Genomic DNA, 18,253 nt, shown 5'->3' on the forward strand with positions numbered 1-18,253 from the left:
CAATTCCGCTAGCTTTGTTCTTAGCAAGGCTGGCTAAGGCCCATTCAACTTCACTCTTCAGGATGCCCGGCTCGAGATCAGTAATCACAACCGTCTTATGTTGGGTTTGCACATTCGGGTCCTTCTTGTACAGTTCTTCTGTGTATTCCTGCCACCTCTTCCTTATCTCTGAGGCTTCAGTGAGGTCCTTGCCTTGTTTGTCCTTTATCACACCCAGCTTAGCACAGAAGCTTCCTTTGATATCTTTGATTGTCTTATACAGAGCTCCAGTGTTCCTTAATTGGCTGTTGTCCTCAACTGCTTGGCACTGTATGTTCAGGATGGCATTCTTACCTCTCCTTGCTATTTTCTGAAAATCCGCATTGAAAACCTTGTATCTTTCTCTTTCCCCCATAACTTTTGCCATCCTCCTTTCCTCAGCTATTTGCAAAGCCTCTTCAGATAACCAGTTTGCTTTCTTGCATTTCTTTTGCTTTGGAACTACCTTAGTAGCAACTTCTTGTATTATATCACGAACATCAGTCCACATCTCTTCGGGCTCTCTGTCTTCCAGATCTAATTCTTGAAATCGATTCCTCTCTTCCACAGCATATTCTAATGGAATTTGATCTAGATCATACCTGAAAGTCCTTCTAGTTTTCTGCGTTTTCCTCAATCGAAGCTTAATTTTGGCAACAAGAAGCTGATGATCGGTGCCACAATCGGCCCCAGGCCTTGTTTTTACTGCTTGTATAGCGCTTCTCCATCTCTGCCGGCAAAGAATATAATCGATCTGATTCCTGTACAGACCGTCCGGTGAAGTCCACGTGTACAGGCGCCTCTAGGGCTGTTGAAAATGAGTATTCGCTATGGTCAGGTTGTTTTCTTGACAAAACTCTACTAGCCTCTGCCCAGCTTCATTTGGCTCGCCAAGACCGAACTTGCCTATAATTCCGGATATTTCTTCACTCCCTACCTTAGCATTCCAGTCTCCTATGAGAAAAACGATGTCTGATGATGGGGTGCGGTCTAAAAGGCATTGTAGGTCCGCATAAAATCTCTCAACGTCAGCTTCTTCAGCAGCAGTGGTCGGTGCATAGACTTGGATAACTGTTATGTTGAAAGGCTGACCTTGGATCCGAAGTGAAATCATTCGGTCGTTTTTGGGGTTGTACCCTAGCACTGCTTTGCCCATTCTTCTGTTTACTATGAGAGCGACCCCATTCCTTCTCTTGGATTCGTGCCCACAAAGAAAGACATAATGGTCGCCGGAGTTAAATTCTCCCATTCCGGTCCACTTGAGCTCGCTGATACCCAAGATATCAATGTTCGATCTATCCATTTCTCGCTTGACGACATCCAGCTTACCTTGCGTCATAGATCTTACATTCCATGTTGCTATGTGATATATCTCCTTGCAACATCGGACTTTCCGGTTGCTTCCCGACACATCCACAACTGAGCGTCCTTTTGGCTTTAGCCCAGCCGCTTCATTTGTCCTGGAGCTACTAGGAATCGCCCTTTGTTCATCCCCAGTAACATGTGGGACGCCTTCCAACCCTGGGGGCTCATCTTCTGGCCCCATACCATTAATGGTATTGTGACTGGCCATAGGGTTTTCTTGGCAGGAAATACTGGAGTGGGTTGCCATTACCATCTCCAGTGAATCACATTTTGTCAGAACTCTCTGCCGTGACCTGTCTATCTTGGGTGGCCCTACACAGCAGAGCTCACGACTTCATCGAGTTTCGCAAGCCCCTCCGCCACGACAAGGCAGTGATTTTTTATGTTGGCTGTATTAAAAAAAAGCACTGAAACCTCTCATTGTTTGTTGCTTTTTATACCTAAGAATCTGTCTTGAATGAATTTACTTCTACAGCAGTCTGCTGTACTTCTTACTCAACTGATATTTCATAGCCAGGTGTTCTGTCTGCCTGTGTTGTTGATATGGTGCTGTGATGTCCCCAGGCGGCCGGTGTGCAGCGGGTGGTGGAGCAGCTCTTGCGTCTCCTGCCTGCTGAGGAGTGGGCCCTGCCCGAGCGGCTGGTGCTGGCCGAGGCTCCCCTGGTGCGTCCCCTGGCTTCCCTGCCCGTCCTGGTGGTTGGGAGCACGGTGGACCTGCTGCGTGCTGCCCTGGGCTCCCTGGTGGGGAGGCTGCAGAAGTTCTGCCACTGCAATGCGCGTCCACCTGGCACGGTGCGCGTCGGGGTGCTGGGATCTGAGGCCTTCCTGGCAGCCCTGGTCCGCCTCTACGTCGAGCAGCTGTCGGCCAAGCCACCCGAGTGGCAAGCTTACCTGCGCTTCTTCCCCATGCCAGCGGCGCCCTGCGGTCAGTAACGGTATCTCTGCCTCTTACCAACTGTGCTGGCATCCGGGGTTCTCAAACCACCACCCGTGTTTTTAGAACCCTTTGGCTCCTTGCAGCACCTTTAGCGATACAGTGAAACCCACTTATAACAATACAGTCGAACCCGGATAATTCGAATTTTCGTTATATTGAACTCACGGAATATCCCCTTGAAAATTCCATACAAAAGTAAGGAAAGCTGCGTCGTATGTTGAAACTCAATTTCACCGGCCATTTGATGTATCGAACTCCGCACCACGCACTGGAAGGTGCGCCTTTCCCAAAGACGATCGTATCACCCGCGGCCGTTTGCCGAGTGACATTTTCAAGCCACGCGCCGAAGGAATGAGAGGAACAACTCAGCAACTGCTGGCCTAGGGCAGTACCGTGTCCTTTCCCCAAGGCACGTGCATCTGCTGTGATCGTTTGCCGCACCGTGCGTGACCGCCGGTATGGAGCGAATGCAGCCAATGCAGCCGTGGTGTTCGGGAGAGGGGAAAAACACGTTGGAGCAAAGCGCAAGGGTGTGTCCACTCTTCTGCCGAGCTTGGCTCTTCTTTCTCTCTCTTTCCCTGTCTTCGTTTGCAGCAGCACGCACTACGCATGCGCAGACAAGCCTCTTAACCCTCTGTGATGTGCGCCTCCTGTCGTCGTGCTGAACGTGCGTAAGCTATGGCGGCTGTGGACGCTAAGAAGCGGCATTTTTTTTTCCGACAGTCGTCTGTTGTTGTCACACTGAATGTGTGGTGTAGCATAAGCTAGAGCGACTGCGGACATTAGGAAGCAGCAGATCTTTTTTTTTTTTTTTTGATAGTCATTCTTCCTTGCACGCGGTCAGCTGCGATCATGACACCGGCTTTTAGCATCGTTCTCTTCAAACGGTATTTGCAACTATCATGCTTTCTAGGATTTTGTGGCAGTGGACTACGCTCGCCCCAAGCGCGGCGTGATAAATCGAACCAGGCTTGTGCAATCAAGCCGTCACGGGCACTCTGCAAAGTTCACTCCCCGCCGCCATGAGAGCTATCAAAAGTATAGTCAAAAGACAAACACGCCGTGACATTAGCACTGTGCAGCATCTTGGCATGCTGCCAATAAATGAGGTCTGGATGCAGCGGCCAGAACAGAAAGATGCGCCAGCGCCACCAACCAAATGCTGTTTCACATGCAAGCGAAAACGCTCGTGATTTCTGCAGTGACGTAAAAACCTGTTTTGAACTGTCGCAGCCGCTCTAGCGTCAAGAGCGACGCAGTTCCAACAAATTTCGCTCTGTTGCTGCCGCACGTTGCTGGGTTCGCTCAGTCACTTGCATGTGATTCGGGCTTATTTTGTTTTTGTTTTTTTTTCAAAATTCTCAGTGGCAAAAGGGGAGCATGGGATCATTATGTGAGTGGGTTGATTACGCGACAAATACAGTATTATTTTTCACGATTGCAACCGGTGTCTCAAGCCGATTTCTGTATATCGAATTATCAATATATCAAACTATTTTGTGATCCACTTCGAGTTCGATATTGTAACGTAGATACACGGATGCATTTACAGATATTTACAAAGGGGTAGCTAACCAGACGAACAATTTCATGCCAGCGGTGTCCAGCACAAATCATACACTTGTCATTCTTCACCTTCCACATGCGAGCACAGCACTTTGTCGTCGTCGTCCCTTTACATAACTCCCGGCAGCGAAAGCACCGTCCCGGTGCTAAGTAGAAGACGGATCAGGTGCATGGTACGACTTGAGGCGAACTACATGAACAACGTCAGTGGCAGGGCGGGTGGATGATGTCGGAGAATCAAGAGGGGCAACCTCATATGTAGAAGGACGACGAACGGTTGGTGGGCCAGAGTGTGAATGTCGGAGCTTGAGAATTGCTGTTCAGAGGGCGATGAAGAGCGGCGGGAATAGACATAATTCGGGTAGCGGCGGTAGGTTGATGGTGGACGAATTCGGCAGTGTTGAGGGATGTGACCGACTCGAGGGCAGTTAAAGCAGATAGGCCTGTTGTCAGGTCTTCGCCACTTATCTGGGTTGCGGCTGCGGCGAGGGTAGTATGGATGTTCAGAACCAAATACAGGGACACACGGCGAGCGTCTGTGGAGCTAATGGAGCATATTACCGGACACTGTAGGGGCACTGTCCAGTACCGATAGATGGGAAACTATGGGAGACACTGCTTCTAGCTCCCGGCACGCCATGTCAGGCTGTCAGATGTTGGCAGAGGGCAAGGTGGGGTCGAGTCTACGCAGGACGACGTCGCAACCGTGTTCGGCAGCCGCGTGAACTCAGAAGAAATACAGCGGCTTTTCGCTTGTTCAAACCGGCAGCATTCTTTTAGGATCGCGTAAACCATTTCGCAGTCCTTGTACACAAGCAAGTTGAAGGCGTCATCTGCTATTCCCTTTACTACATGACCAACTTTAGCACTCTTTGACATTATGGGGTCAACTTTCATGCAAAGAACCAAAATGTCCTAAATGTATGACACATACGATTTGTAGACAATTGTTTTCGGCACGCGAGCTCCTTCTGCGCGGCTAAGTGACGTCCTATCGGCTTACCAAATAAGTTGGAAAGTTTCCGCTTGCAGAGGCTCCAGCTGGTTAGTTCCTCCTCGTTGGTCTCGAACCAGACCCTTGCAGTGCCCATCAGGTAGAAAATGACGTTAGCCAACTTCATAGTCGGGTCCCACCTGTTGTGTACGCTCACGCGCTCGTACAGTCAAACCCGGTTATAACGAACTGCGTAATTCAACGCAATTTGTTCGCTATATAAAGTATTTCGCTATAACCAAACCCGTTTATAACGAACTTCAGTACCAAATTCGTTATACACGATGTCCAGACAGCGCAGCGAAAACGCACTACCTAAAGAAAAACCGTGCCGCTCACCATGAATCTACAAAAGAAATTTATTGCAGATAAATGCTCACTTATTTGCAGTAGGCAGTGATCTTCGCCTGAACACTGCATTTAACTCCATCAGCGAGAATCGCACTTTCCACACGCTACATCATTTCCACAAACTCCAGTCCGCTTCCCTGTATTCCGGAGCAGTATCGGCGCAGCAGATCGGTAGCAGCGAGGGCTTCGTGCAACGTCGGGCGAGGGCGATCGTCCTCCGGCGGCGGCTCCTCGGTCTCCTCGTTCGCACCAGATGCCAGCATGTCGGCAACAATTTCCGAGTCCAACGGGCTCGCTGTCACGGCTACGTTGTCGTCAACAGTGAGAAAATCCTCCAGGGCAACTTCTTCGGGCACAGCGTCCGGAACATCAGCGAGTTCTTCCCACAGCGTGGTAACATCGCTGTCATCTTGCACAGTGCGCGCTTCACTAGCAGCTTCTGCATCCTCTCGACATAGTCCAGCATGGTGGAAGCAGCTGCGGATTGTGGATTGCGTCACGTCTTGCCAGGCACGGTTAATCATTTCTATTGCGGCCAGCAAATTAATCTTGAGCTCGTCGTTAACCCGCAATTTCACCAACAGCCGCTCAACGACGCGTTTCCTGTAGCCCAGCTTGAAAACGCGGATGATCCCCTGATCGAGGGGCTGCAAAACCGCTGTTGCGTTCGGTGGCAGGAAACAAAGCTCGATGTTCTTGAGCGTGACGCCGCAGTGGTGCGCAGAACAGTTATCGAGGAGGAGGCAAATCTTTCGCCCGCTCGTTGCAAGTTCCTCGTCCCAGCCACGCAGCCACGCTTCGAACAACGTTCTGGTCATCCAGGCCTTAGAATTTGAGTTGTATGTGACTGGGAGTGAAGTGCATCCTCGCAGGCACATAGGAGACTTGAACTGCCTATGACAAGCGGCCGCAGCTGTGATGAACCGTCCATGTTTGTCGTGAGAAGAACGGTGACTCGGGCCTTATTCAATTTGCCGCCATGGCACTTCTCATTCTTTAGCGCCAAGGTTCTGCTCGGCAGCAGTTGCCAAAACAAGGCAGTCTCGTCGGTGTTAAAAATATTGCACGGTTCGTATCTCTCCGTGACAGCACGCCACACGTCTTGCACCCACTTTTCAGCACTCTCAGCGTCCACTGCTTGGCTTTCACCTGCAACCACCTTCCCGGTAATGGAGTAGCGGTCTTTAAATCGTTGGAGCCAACCACTGCCCGCTGTAAACCCTTCGACGTCCAGGACGAAGGCAAAATCTTTTGCCTTCTGTTGTAGCATGGGGCCAGAGACCGGCAGATTTCGCGCGCGAACGTCCAAGAACCATTGGTACAGCGCTTTCTCTACTTGGTCGTAAGCCGGCTTGCGGTGGCGAAAGCCGTCACCATTTGGTCGTTCCTGTGCATTGCCTCTGATGGCCGACTGGTTTTTCAAAATGGTGCTTAACGTGCTCCGCGGAATCTTGAAATGCGCGGCAACGTCAGACTTCTTTTCCGCCGCGGCCAACGCGGCGAATTATCTCCAGCTTGTCGGAAAGCGGTAGGGCACGCCGCTGCTTCGTCGTCATCTTGCAGGATGTAGCGCCGGAATGCAAGCCAGCAGCAACGTAGGCACGTCCGGAATCGTGAGGATAGCAGCAGCACGACTTGCAAACGCGAACAAAGAAAGCTCCGAGGATGCGGGAAAGTTCGCCACTGACACGTTCGTTGTTCGGAGGCTGCCTTCCCTTCGCCCAAACTTGAAACCAGTTCTGGCCAGTGTTGCTTTTTTCTCGAAGCGCAATAGGTCCGGAGCTGCTCGAACGTCTTTGATCACATGGTAGGCAGCTGCCGAATAGGAGCGCTGCAAAGAGAGGCTGGCCGATGACGCGGATTTTAAAGGCTACTCGCGCTACTCCGGGCAACGGCTGCGCATGCGTACAGGAGGGTCCCTCGTGGAAGCTGCTGTAAAGAGCCCCTCCTGCGTTTTACGGAAGCGTGGCATCGGCGCAGAAGCAGCAGAAGCACCCTAGCGGGCGCGTGATGACGTATGCACTGTGTGAGACCTTGGGGAACGGAGCCGTCGCCAATCCCCCTCCCATCTGACAACGGCATGCGCTAGAAGTATTGCGGCCCGGCAGTGTGGGCTGCCCGGAGAGAACTCGGAGCCGGCACAAAGGCCCGCCCGTTGGCGGGTGTTTGGCGACCGATCGCGCGCGCTGAGTTCGCTATATCCGATGTGTAGTTCGTTATAAAAAATACATTTTATATGCATAATGCTAGCGGAAATTCGAGTGTTCGATATAAAACATAATTCGCTCTATCCGAGTTCGTTATATTCGGGTTTGACTGTACATAGCGAACCAGTCCTCCACATCAGCACCGTCCACTCCATTGAAGATTCCGAGATCACGCGGGTGGGCAATAATGAAAACCGGGGTGAGGGCACCGATGGTGTGGCCTCGTCGCTGGGCATGGCTAATGATCCGGGAAGTCGACGACCGCTGCGGAGTTCCGTGCTTGCTGTAGGCTACCCCACACCTCCAACCAATAAGGTAACGTAGATACACCGATGTCAAAATAACGGCTTGAGAGGCTAGTTGGTGCATCATCATATTCAGATATGTGGCGCAAACAAAGACAAACACAGGAGAAGATCCACAACACACGCGCACACTATCAACTGTAAGAAGAACCGGTTTTCCGGTTCTTCTTACAGTTGATAGTGTGCGCGTGTGTTGTGGATCTTCTCCTGTGTTTGTCTTTGTTTGCGCCACATATCTGAATATGAGAATACACCGATGTATTTACAGATATTTACAAAGGGGTAGCTGACCAGACGAACTACTTCATGCCAGTGGCACCCAGGATGAATCACACACACTTTGTCATTCTCCACCTTCCACATGCGAGTACAGCACTTTGTCATCGTCGTCCCTTTACATATATCCAGGTGCGACTGTACCGCTTTGAACAGTATATTGGATATAACAACTGTATATGTTATATTGTCACGAAGACAGGGGTTTATGGGTATCAGCAACAGGGGCAGATACACACAGTCAAGACAGAGTATCCCGGGAAATGGTAACACGAAGACACAACCTCAAGAGTCCACAGTCCTAGCTAGCCGAAGCGCGCGAGAGTTTCCAACTTCTTCGTCGTTCAAGCGCTTCCTCGAACCGTCAGGTGGCAATATATAGCACCGCCAACTTTGCCATGTGTTCTACGGAATGACTTACTTGTGATCTTTGTGTGTAATGTGGCTTCCTTTTTTGTTATCGTTGTTTACATCATGCACGTAACACAGCCTACCCTCCACAGTGGCCCAATGGCTTTGGAATCACAGTGCCGATCGCATGGTGCGAGTTTGATTCTGGCAGTGGTGACCATCTGTCGCGTGCATACAAAACCCGCAGTGCGGAATTTTCAGGACGCGTCACGCCACGATGTCACTGGCCAGTCAGAACGGTAAAGCGTTAACCGGAAATAGTGTGCATGTATGAGGCCTGAGCAAAAGGTTATCGCACCCAAGGTACAGTGTTCTATTCTAGAGCACCATACCCAAGGTAGCCGCACCGGCGCGGGCGATGCGAACCTACGACAGGGTCCTCATTAAAAGTCTCTAGATCAGCTGATTTAGTCCACGTTTACAAACGTTGAACAATTGTTCTGTGATACCAGTGGTGACATCTGGCGGCGGTGTTGAGCACTAGACACTGCGCTCGCTCTTTGTGCACACAGAGCAAAATTATGTGTTCGCGTCCATTTGCTATCACTCATTAAGTTTCTGATATGCAAAAGAACTTTTACTTCTAGCTTTTTGCTTCTATGCTGAATTCGTAATTTACAAATTCCCACCTACTAGCAGTGTTCCCCGATCCTGTTGCTTTACTTGAACAACTAAAACATGGGCACCTCGACATATCAAAATTTGTGATTTAACGAAATTTTCAACTGCATGTAGGCCTTCGTTATATCGAGGTTGTACAGTATATTAGACTGTTTCACTATGTAGCCAGTCATTAATTGTTGAATACGAGCAGGTTTTGAATGGTTGTATGTCTGCATGCACGTCAGGCATGGAGGCACAGAAGCAGCTATTACACATGAATTTGTTGGACACCTTTTCAAAGCTATTGATGTTTCTGGAGTCTCATGGTTTAGTATGACTGCGCTTGCCAGCGGTAGTCATTGGGGGTCAGGCGTCAGATATTGCTTGTCAGTGTTAGTATTCTATACTCCAGCTTGGAACGCTACATCAGCTTGAAGTTCAGTGATGAAGTTATTCACGTGGGTGAGAGTGTGGCTGTCCTCAGGAATATGCCATATTTCTTGACTCATGAGTGGTATGCTAATGGGCTGGTGATTTAGGAGGTAGACCATGGGAAGTGCGTAAGTGAAGTCCTCATTGCAGATGGTTTTGGGTGGGAATAGCTGCCATTCGTGGTTCATATAATGAATTGATTGTTGAATAATTGCGAGGGACGTGTGAATGTCATCGTAAATGCGCCACTTGTGTGCGCTCCCAGACATCCTTAAACTGGAAGCAACCGGGAAAACCGGAAATTGTCAGGGAAATTTCATGCAAAGGGAAAAATCGAGGAAATGTCAGGAAAACCATCAAAAATTTCGCCAAGTCAAGGAAAATGGCACGATATATTTGGCAGTGCATTTTAATTTTAAGCTGGCGCACAGCGAGTATGTTATTCATCAGATATATATATTTTTTTGTGCTGATTACGCGGCCCTCATCGCGGCCAAGCCACAAGGCGAGGTGCGATATATTACTTTGATGTCAGCGCATGGCTGAGCTGCTAGAATAGAACCAATACGCATGCTAGTTGGGTACTCAGTAAAATATGTGGAAGCGCTGTGTAAGACTAGTACGCGACAAAAAGCAGGAATAATCACACTGGCCGCTGCCAGCGCGAAAGCGCTCTGTGAGGTAAACTACAGCTGAGGTCCGTTGTAACATTCCAGTGGTTGACCGCTCACGTCATCGCAATCTCGCTGCAGGTTCCACACTTCGTGTGCGCGATAAAATTACTTAACACTTTCATGTCCACAATCACGAACTCTGTGCTGGCAGCGTATTCCACACTAACGTCGAGGTGAAACTCTCGTTGGATCGCGGACTTTATCGACAGAACGGACTTCCACCGTAGATTAGTACGCGGAGGCGGCGTCAATTCGGTCTACCATGATCCAAGATACAATTCGCGCTGTAATTTGATGTTCCCTGCACATCTATCAAGTGTGGAACCTGCTGTAACTCGGGTCCTGACGGCACGCTTTGAAAAAACGGCTTGTCAATGTCTCTTTGCGATTGTGGCTGGCGTCTTGTGTTTCTGTTTTTTGTTTCACGCCTGTTTCTTACGGCTTCCAAAGGCTCATTGCATGTACGGTTACAATCTACTGTTTTCCGCCATCTCGATCGCAAGGAAAAACAGCACCAAGCTGTGCATCGAGAAACACGAGCGCAAACGGAGATGCGCATAAAGTGGCAGCTACAGCGGTGAATGCAAAACAGCAAGAAAAAAAAAGACTCTCCGATCACACTAGTCAATGGGAGATGCGAAATGGCGTGCTTTTCAGCTAATCAGAGACCATAAACGGCCTTCAGAAAAGCGGCACGCACAACCAGTCCGCTTGAGAGAAGCCATTTTCAGATATCGCAAATTGCGCACAAAGAACACAGTTTCAAACCAAGCCCAAGACAGCTGCGATCAGCCGACTGCAGTGCGCGTGGGAATTTCGAATAAATTTCTCTTTTCGAGGAGCCTTTCGTGGCTGCCGTGACGCTTTGAAAGCCGATTTTATCACATTTCCTGACCGTATTCAGCGTTATTAATTTCAGTGCAGGTGCTCGAAAGGGTAAACGTTTAAAAATTGTGTTTTTCTCGAAATTGATTTTTGACCATTTTTGAGTTTTCGACCGTTCTAAGACTCTCGTGTCTCCCCTTAATTAACTCTACGGCTGTTATATTTAAGAATTTTCGCTACTCCAAGTCTTCAACTAATTTTTTTTCCAGCTGATTGCGCATTTATCAACAATCTGAAAGTTTGCAACTTGGATGCAATTTCCTTTAATGGCTGCGGGCGCCGCCACTATAATACACATAAGCACGCAACTCTTAGTATCAAAGAGCTCTGCTGAGGCTGGAATCAGTGCGTTTTTAATTTTCAGTAAACTTGCAACGTTTTTGCTCACCATTAACACTAATAACAGCCTTTCACTATTGTAAATTTTAGAATATGATTAATACAGTCGAACCCGGATATATCGAACTCGAAGGGGATCGCGAAATAGTTCGATATGTCGATAATTCGATGTACAGAAATCGGCTTGTGACGGCACTTACGATGCAAAAAAGCAATACCGTATTTGTCGCGTAATCAACCCACTCGCATAGTGAACCCACCCTCCACTTTTGCACCGAGAATTTGAAAAAAAAAAAACAAAATGCATTAAGGCCAGCTCACTCACATGCAAGTGATTGAACGATCTCAGTGACGAGCGGCAGCGACAGAGCGAAAATTTTCAAACTTGTCGGAACTGCGTCCCTCTCGCTGCTCGAGCCACCGTGGCAGCTCAAAACAAGGTGTCTGTGTCGCCGCGGCAGAAGTCGCGAGCGTTTTCGCTTGCATGTCAATGGCGTGCGCCACTCCGTTTCGGTCGTCTCATCCGCAGCTCATTTCTCGGCAGCGTGCCAAGATGCTGCGCAGCGATAACGTCCGGGTGCATTTATCTTTTGATAGCTCCTGTGGTGGCGGGGAGTGAACTTGGCAGAGTGCCCGTGGTGGCTGGATTGCACAAGCCTGGTTCGATTTATCACGCCGCGCTTGGGACGGACGTCATGATCGCAGCAGCTGACCGCGTGCTTTCGTTGATTCATACATGCAAGGATAAACGACTCCTGCCAAAAAAATAAAAATAAACCTGTTGCTTCTTAACGTCGAAACAGCACAACGATATGAAAGGATGACTTGCAAAAAAAAATAGAGCTGCCGCTTTTTAACGTCCGCAGGCGCCGTAGCCACGTCAGCCGCAGCGCGCAGAGGGTTCGCAACACACGCTGGAGAAAGCGTCCGACACCTGTCTGAAAACGGGCTGAGCTGGCTTGGCGCATGTGTAGCGCGTGCTGAAGGAGAGAGATAGTAGCTCGGCAAAAGGATGGGTACACCCACGCACATGGCTTGCAAACGTCATGTGTTGGCGCCCGGGAAACGATAACTGCAGATGTGCACACCTTTGGGGAATGGGCGCGGCGCTGCTCAGACCAGCCGTCGCCGAACTGCCCCCTCTCATTCCTTCCGCGCGTGGCTTGAAAACGTCACGCGGCAAACTGCCAAGGGTGATGCGATCGTCTTTGGGGAAGGCACACTTTCCAGTGCATGGTGCGGAGTTCGATATATCGAACGACCGGTGAAATTAAGTTCGATATATGACGCGGCTTTCCTATACTTTTACATGGGATTTTCAAGGGGGTATTCCGTGAGTTCGATATAACCAAAATTCAATATATCCGGGTTTGGTATAACTGGGTTCGACTGTATAAATAGCTTTTTTTGGGGAATTATTTGGCTGTGCTAATTATCATCAGCAGCTACATTTTTTAATTTCTTCACTTGTCAGGGAATTTGACCTGAAATAATCAGGGAAAGCGTGAAAAAGTCAGGGGTTTTTGAAAATCATGGTTTGCTAGACACCCTGTTTTAAAGCATGTGAGGATGGTTGTGGTGGTCTCTTGGAAGATTCTGTAGACTTGCACAGCAACTTTGCAGGAACCTTGCAGGAACCTAGCAACCAAGTGACAAAGGGCAAGTGGTCATTTGGAGCCTAGCTACTGCCAGTCTCCATGGCTACTAAGCCATGTTGAGCACGCCTTTAATACTCGTCATGTTGTTTTTCTTGCTGGTTGTGTGTCAATTCAAGAGTTTCATTTTAAGTGCTCTAGCACTGATGCTTCCCTTCAGCTGAAAAGCCGTTGCCTGTCTGTGCACGGTCCCTTTGACGTTGAAAGAAAGCAGTAAATAAATACAGCCATGACTGGGTTTCGATTCTGCAGGGGTGTGAAGAGATTAGCTTCGCTGGACACGGCACTAAAGCACTACGCCATGAGTCCAGCTGATCATTGCTCTTTTTTTACTGTCGCTCTCTCGTGCTGTGCATCACCAACTTCCAGCCATGCGCAATAGGTCCAGGGCCCAGCACTGTCACGTGGCCCTCTGGTGGTCCATCAAGTGGCCCCAAAATTTTGCAATGGGCTACCACTAAGGTACTCAATCGTCGACTTCCCCAATCTTTGCCTGACCCGAAACCCTAGCCTCGAACTGAAAGCGAAATGAAATGCAACATACTCGTGCACATACTGTACGTTTGGCCAACTTAGCTAATTCAGCAGTAATTTTTACTCAGTTTGCATATTGTTGTGCTATCTGATCCAGCTGTATAGTGTACTTCGGTGCAGGTCATGCTTTTTTGTGTGGTGGTGGTGAGTCAAAGATATAGCTTTGTTTAGTTTAGGCTGCAATGAGAAAACACTGAATCATGAAAAAAACAGAAAGAAAGATAGGAGCAGTGCTATCAGAAAGCTCTTTTCTTGAGACTTTCTTTTTTTGCAGTGAATGAGTAATCAATATTGAGGGCAGTATTTGAAAGCACTTTTACACCATGTCACGGTCGAACCGTACTGTAATTTCACTCTTAGGGGCCACACTTGGCCAGACCACTAACGCTTGGAATGATCTATAAGTGCGAGTCCAGTCTGTTGTGAAGACTGTAGCAGCTGGTTCCTCTCCAACATGTACCCACACGTTGTCGTGAGCTGGGAGTGAGCGCAGAGACATGCAACTCTCCAGACGGTTGACTGGGAACAGAAAGCCCGAGAGGTTGGGATGCACGTGCGCTCGCCCTCTGACCTGAGCAGCAAGGGCGCTCTCTTGCGTTTTCGTCAGATGGCGCTTAGTTGTGCCACTAGATGGAGCTGGGGGACATCCATCCATCGTGGTTTGTGGTCGCTGTGCAGGTGCGAGCAGTGGCCCTCTGCTGCGGTACCTGTGCAGTGTGGACAACTGTTACGCATCCCAGTTCTCTGAAGGCTGGCTGGACGAGGCCGAACAGCGAGTGGCCGACTACCTGTCCTCGGCCAACGCCACCCTCCAGCTGCCCATTGCAGAGGCCATGATCAACCATCGGCCACGCAACAGGCAAGGCCCCTCTCTTCCTTAAGTCCCAATATCACCGTAGAAATCGGAATGTAAAAAGTCGAGATTTTTTATTTTAAAAAAAAAGCTGAAGTTGCCCCTCATCTCATATAGCAGTCTTTAACAGAATATGGGGCATAGTCTGGCAACATATGGCATGCCTGCTCGTACACAGACAGCCAACGCCGTATCGACATCATACAGTGCATTTTTTTTTCTCGGTGCCCGGTGTATTTGTCGTTGCGTGCACACTTTCGTTTGACCTATAGCAGGATAATTCCTCTTTCGCAATGAGTAGCAGTGGCTTTCCAGAAAAGGTTGTAGTTTGCTGAAGCGAACGGCAACATGGTCGCTCACTGAGTGGCAGTTTGACATTTCGGTAAAGAGGGTGCAGTATTAGTGCGGTCGGGGTCAGCTGTTTTTAGTGCAACCTTTCAAGAAATGCTGCGTAAGCAACAGGCTTCATGGAACTAGGTGACACATTGTGGGAGGTAGCGAGCGACACAAAATCGTCTTCCGACGACGCTGCTCAAAAGTTTAGAGCGAGATTGTAGCTCGGACGTTTTGGCAATTGTTGGGTTGTTTTATTTATTCTCTTTTGCCATCTAAGCTAAAGGGGTTGATCTATACAGGCGAACCCGGATATATCGAACCCGGATAATTCGAATTTTGGTTATATCGAACTCTCGGAATATTCCCTTGCTGCCAATAAATGAGCTATGGATGCGACGGCCAAAATAGAGGGGCACGCCATTGACCTGCAAGCGAAAAAGCTTGCGATTTCTGCCGCGACGACACAAAAGCCTTGTTTTAAGCTGTCATGGCAGCAAGAGTGGCGCAGTTTCAATAAGTTGGAAATGTTTCACTCTGTAGCTGCCGCTCGTCACTGAGTTCGCTCAATCGTTTGCATGTGAACCAGCCTTAACGCTTTTTTCTTTTTTTTTCAAATTGTAGGGGGCGAAAGCAAAGGGCAGGTTCATTATGATAGGGGGTTGATCACACTACAAATACGGTATCATTTTTCACGATCGTAAGCGGCATCTCAAGCCGATTTCTGTATATCGAATTATCTATATATCGAACTATTTCGCGATCCCCTTAGAGTTCGATACAGTCGAACCCGGATATATCGAACTCGAAGGGGATCGCAAAATAGTTCGATATATCGAATTATATTCGATATACAGAAATCTATAAGAGAAGCCACTTGTGATCGTGAAAAATGATACGGTATTTGTCGCGTAATCAACCCACTCGTATAATGAATGCACTCCCCATTTTTGCCCCCGAGAATTTGAAAAAAACAACAACAAAAAAGCGTTCGGTGGTGCATTCTTCCGTTTCGACTGTCACATCCACAGCTCATTTATTGGCAGCGTGCCAGATTGTGCGCAGCCAGGACGCCTGGACGTGTTTATCTTTTAACTACACTTTTCGTAGATCCTGTGGTGGTAGGGAGCGAACTTGGCAGAGTTCCTGCATGATGGCTTGATTGCACAAGCCATGGTTCGATTTATCGTGCCGCACTTAGGGTGGGGCGGGCGTAGTCCACTGCTACAAAATAATTGCCAAGCGTGACAGCTGCAAATGTCGTTGGAGCGAACAATGCTAAAAGCCGGTGGCATGACCGCAGCCGACCGCGTGCTTTTGTTGATTCATAGATGCAAGAATAAACGACTCTCGCAAAAAAAAAAACTGCCGCTTCTTAGCGTCTGCAGCCGCCATAGCTTACGCTATGCCGCACGTTCAGCCCAACAAGAACAACTGTCGCAAAAGAAAAAAATCATTGCCGCTTCTTAGCCTCCGCAGCCGCCATAGCATACGTTCAGCCCGACGGCAAGAATAAACAACTCTCGCAAAAAAAAAAAAAAATAGATCTACCGTTTTTTAGTGTCCGCGGCCATAGCTTACGCGCGTTGAGCACGACGACACGAGACGCTCATCGCACGGCAGCCGCCGCGCGCAGAGCGTTCACAACACACTCTGGAGAAGTGTTTGCCACGGGCTGAGCTGGCTTGTCCGCGCATGCTTAGTGCGTGCTGCTGCGAACGAGACCGGGAAAGAGAGAGGAAGGGCAGAGATAAAGCTCAGCAGAAGAGTGGGCACACCCTTGCGCTTCGCTCTATCACGTTTTTCCCCTCTCCTGAACACCACGGCTGCATTGGTTCCCTCTCGTTCCTTCACACGCGACTTGCAAACGTCATGTGCAAGCGCGGCAGCGATCACCCCAGATGCGCGCACCTTTGGGGTCTAGGGCACGGCGCTGCCCTAGACCAGCCGTCGCCGAGCTGTGTCCTCTCATTCCCTCCGCGCGTGGCTTGAAAACGTCACGCGGCAAACGGCCAAGGTGAAGGTGATGCGATCGTTTCTGGGGGAGGCGCACCGTGCAATGTGTGGCGCGAAGTTCAATATATCGAACGACCGGTGAAATTGAGTTCGATATACGATGCAGCTTTCCTATACTTTTACATGGGATTTTCAAGGGGATATTCCGTGAGTTCGATATAACCAAAATTCGAAATATCCGGGTTCAATATATCCGGGTTCGACTCTATATCCTGGTTCGATTGTATTCTCACTCGTCCTGTATATAATTTATACGGTACTATATAATAGAGGCAAAAGCATTTTTCCAGGGCTTCATTAAGAACACACTGGCCATTTCACCCCAGGGCACCCATGGTGAGGATTTGCTTGTAAGCCTCGTGTATTTTTTTAAGGGTTTGTTGCGATGTTTTTTTTTTTGGCTCCAAGCGAATGGCTCCAATAGCTCTATAAACAAAAAAAATGTGCCCCACTGAGGTACGCAGCTAAGACTGGCGTTCCTCACCAGACATTGCCAGTGTCGCCAAGAGTGTTTCTGAAGCTCTTTGTGATCCGTGTTTCCCTCTCTCCATCCCTTTCAGCTCGGAGGATGAATCCAGTCAGGTGTTTGTGCCTTTCATCAGTGTGAGTATGCCTCCACCACTCTGCCGCTCAACTGGCGTACACAGCCCAGATTTTGTGCAATCCTTGGTCTAGTGAAAGTCCTTCGCAGCACATTCCGGAACACGGCCAAGAAATTCCATGTTCCTATCACTAAATCAGTTTTTACAACAAACCGTGCTTAGTTAGATGTGTAGTTGCATTGGAATCGGTTCAGACTGCCATTCTTGCCACATTTGATCAGACTTGGCGGAAGCACTGGCGCAGGAGCCACGATGGTGATGGCACTGTCACTTGTGTTGACACTGGCCTCTGCCTAGACTTTGAAAGACTGTCAAACCTGGGGGACCCTGGTTCAAACCCAGCTGCAGTGGAGGCGTTTCGATGGAGGTGAAATGCAAAGTGTCCATCTACTGTGCAATGTCAGTGCACGTTAAGGAACGCCAGGGGTCGGAATCTCCGGTGCCCTCCGCTGCAGCGTCCCCATGCACTGCTTTGGGACATTAAACCCCACAAACCAGCGTGCCAACCAAACTAATTGGCAGAGTAATTGATCAGTGAATCCTTTTTGTTTATTTTCAGGAAACCTGTTGAATTACACCTTGCAGAACAGATTCAATTTTGTTACTCTGTAAAGTGCCTTCCGGGGAAAGCAGCTCATTGGAGGGATGACATATATGATAACTTAGAGGAGCTGATGCTGCGTGGCATTTTTTTTTTTTTTCATGCACAAAACACGAGGAACTAAGAGAATATATCTCAAGCAATTTAACATTGCGCATGTTCCCTTTGACCTTTGCTTGCCTTGACGAGAAAACGCTGGTGGAGATGATGCTTGTGGCTTTATTTCTTGAGATATTTGAATGAAATTTTCAGAGTAGAGTCATAGCACACTACTTGAAGAACTACCAAGTTTCTTG

The 18,253-nt window shown here is 48.9% G+C and overlaps 1 protein-coding gene across 2 annotated transcripts in view; it reads left to right on the forward strand.

Annotated features, from left to right (window-relative positions):
* The window catches only part of KrT95D (phosphofurin acidic cluster sorting protein KrT95D), a 105,078-nt gene that overhangs the window by 59,059 nt on the left and 27,766 nt on the right, over positions 1–18,253 (forward strand). For both annotated transcript variants that reach the window (XM_084583389.1, XM_084583390.1), the window contains exons 11-13: positions 1,948–2,308; positions 14,231–14,411; positions 17,315–17,357. In XM_084583389.1, coding sequence (XP_084439515.1) covers positions 1,948–2,308; positions 14,231–14,411; positions 17,315–17,357 — 585 coding nt within the window. The remainder of the gene's footprint in view (positions 1–1,947; positions 2,309–14,230; positions 14,412–17,314; positions 17,358–18,253) is intronic.

This window comes from Amblyomma maculatum, chromosome 11, assembly GCF_055883805.1.
Source record: "Amblyomma maculatum isolate TAMU_Amacu chromosome 11, ASM5588380v1, whole genome shotgun sequence".
Classification (NCBI taxonomy): domain Eukaryota; kingdom Metazoa; phylum Arthropoda; class Arachnida; order Ixodida; family Ixodidae; genus Amblyomma; species Amblyomma maculatum.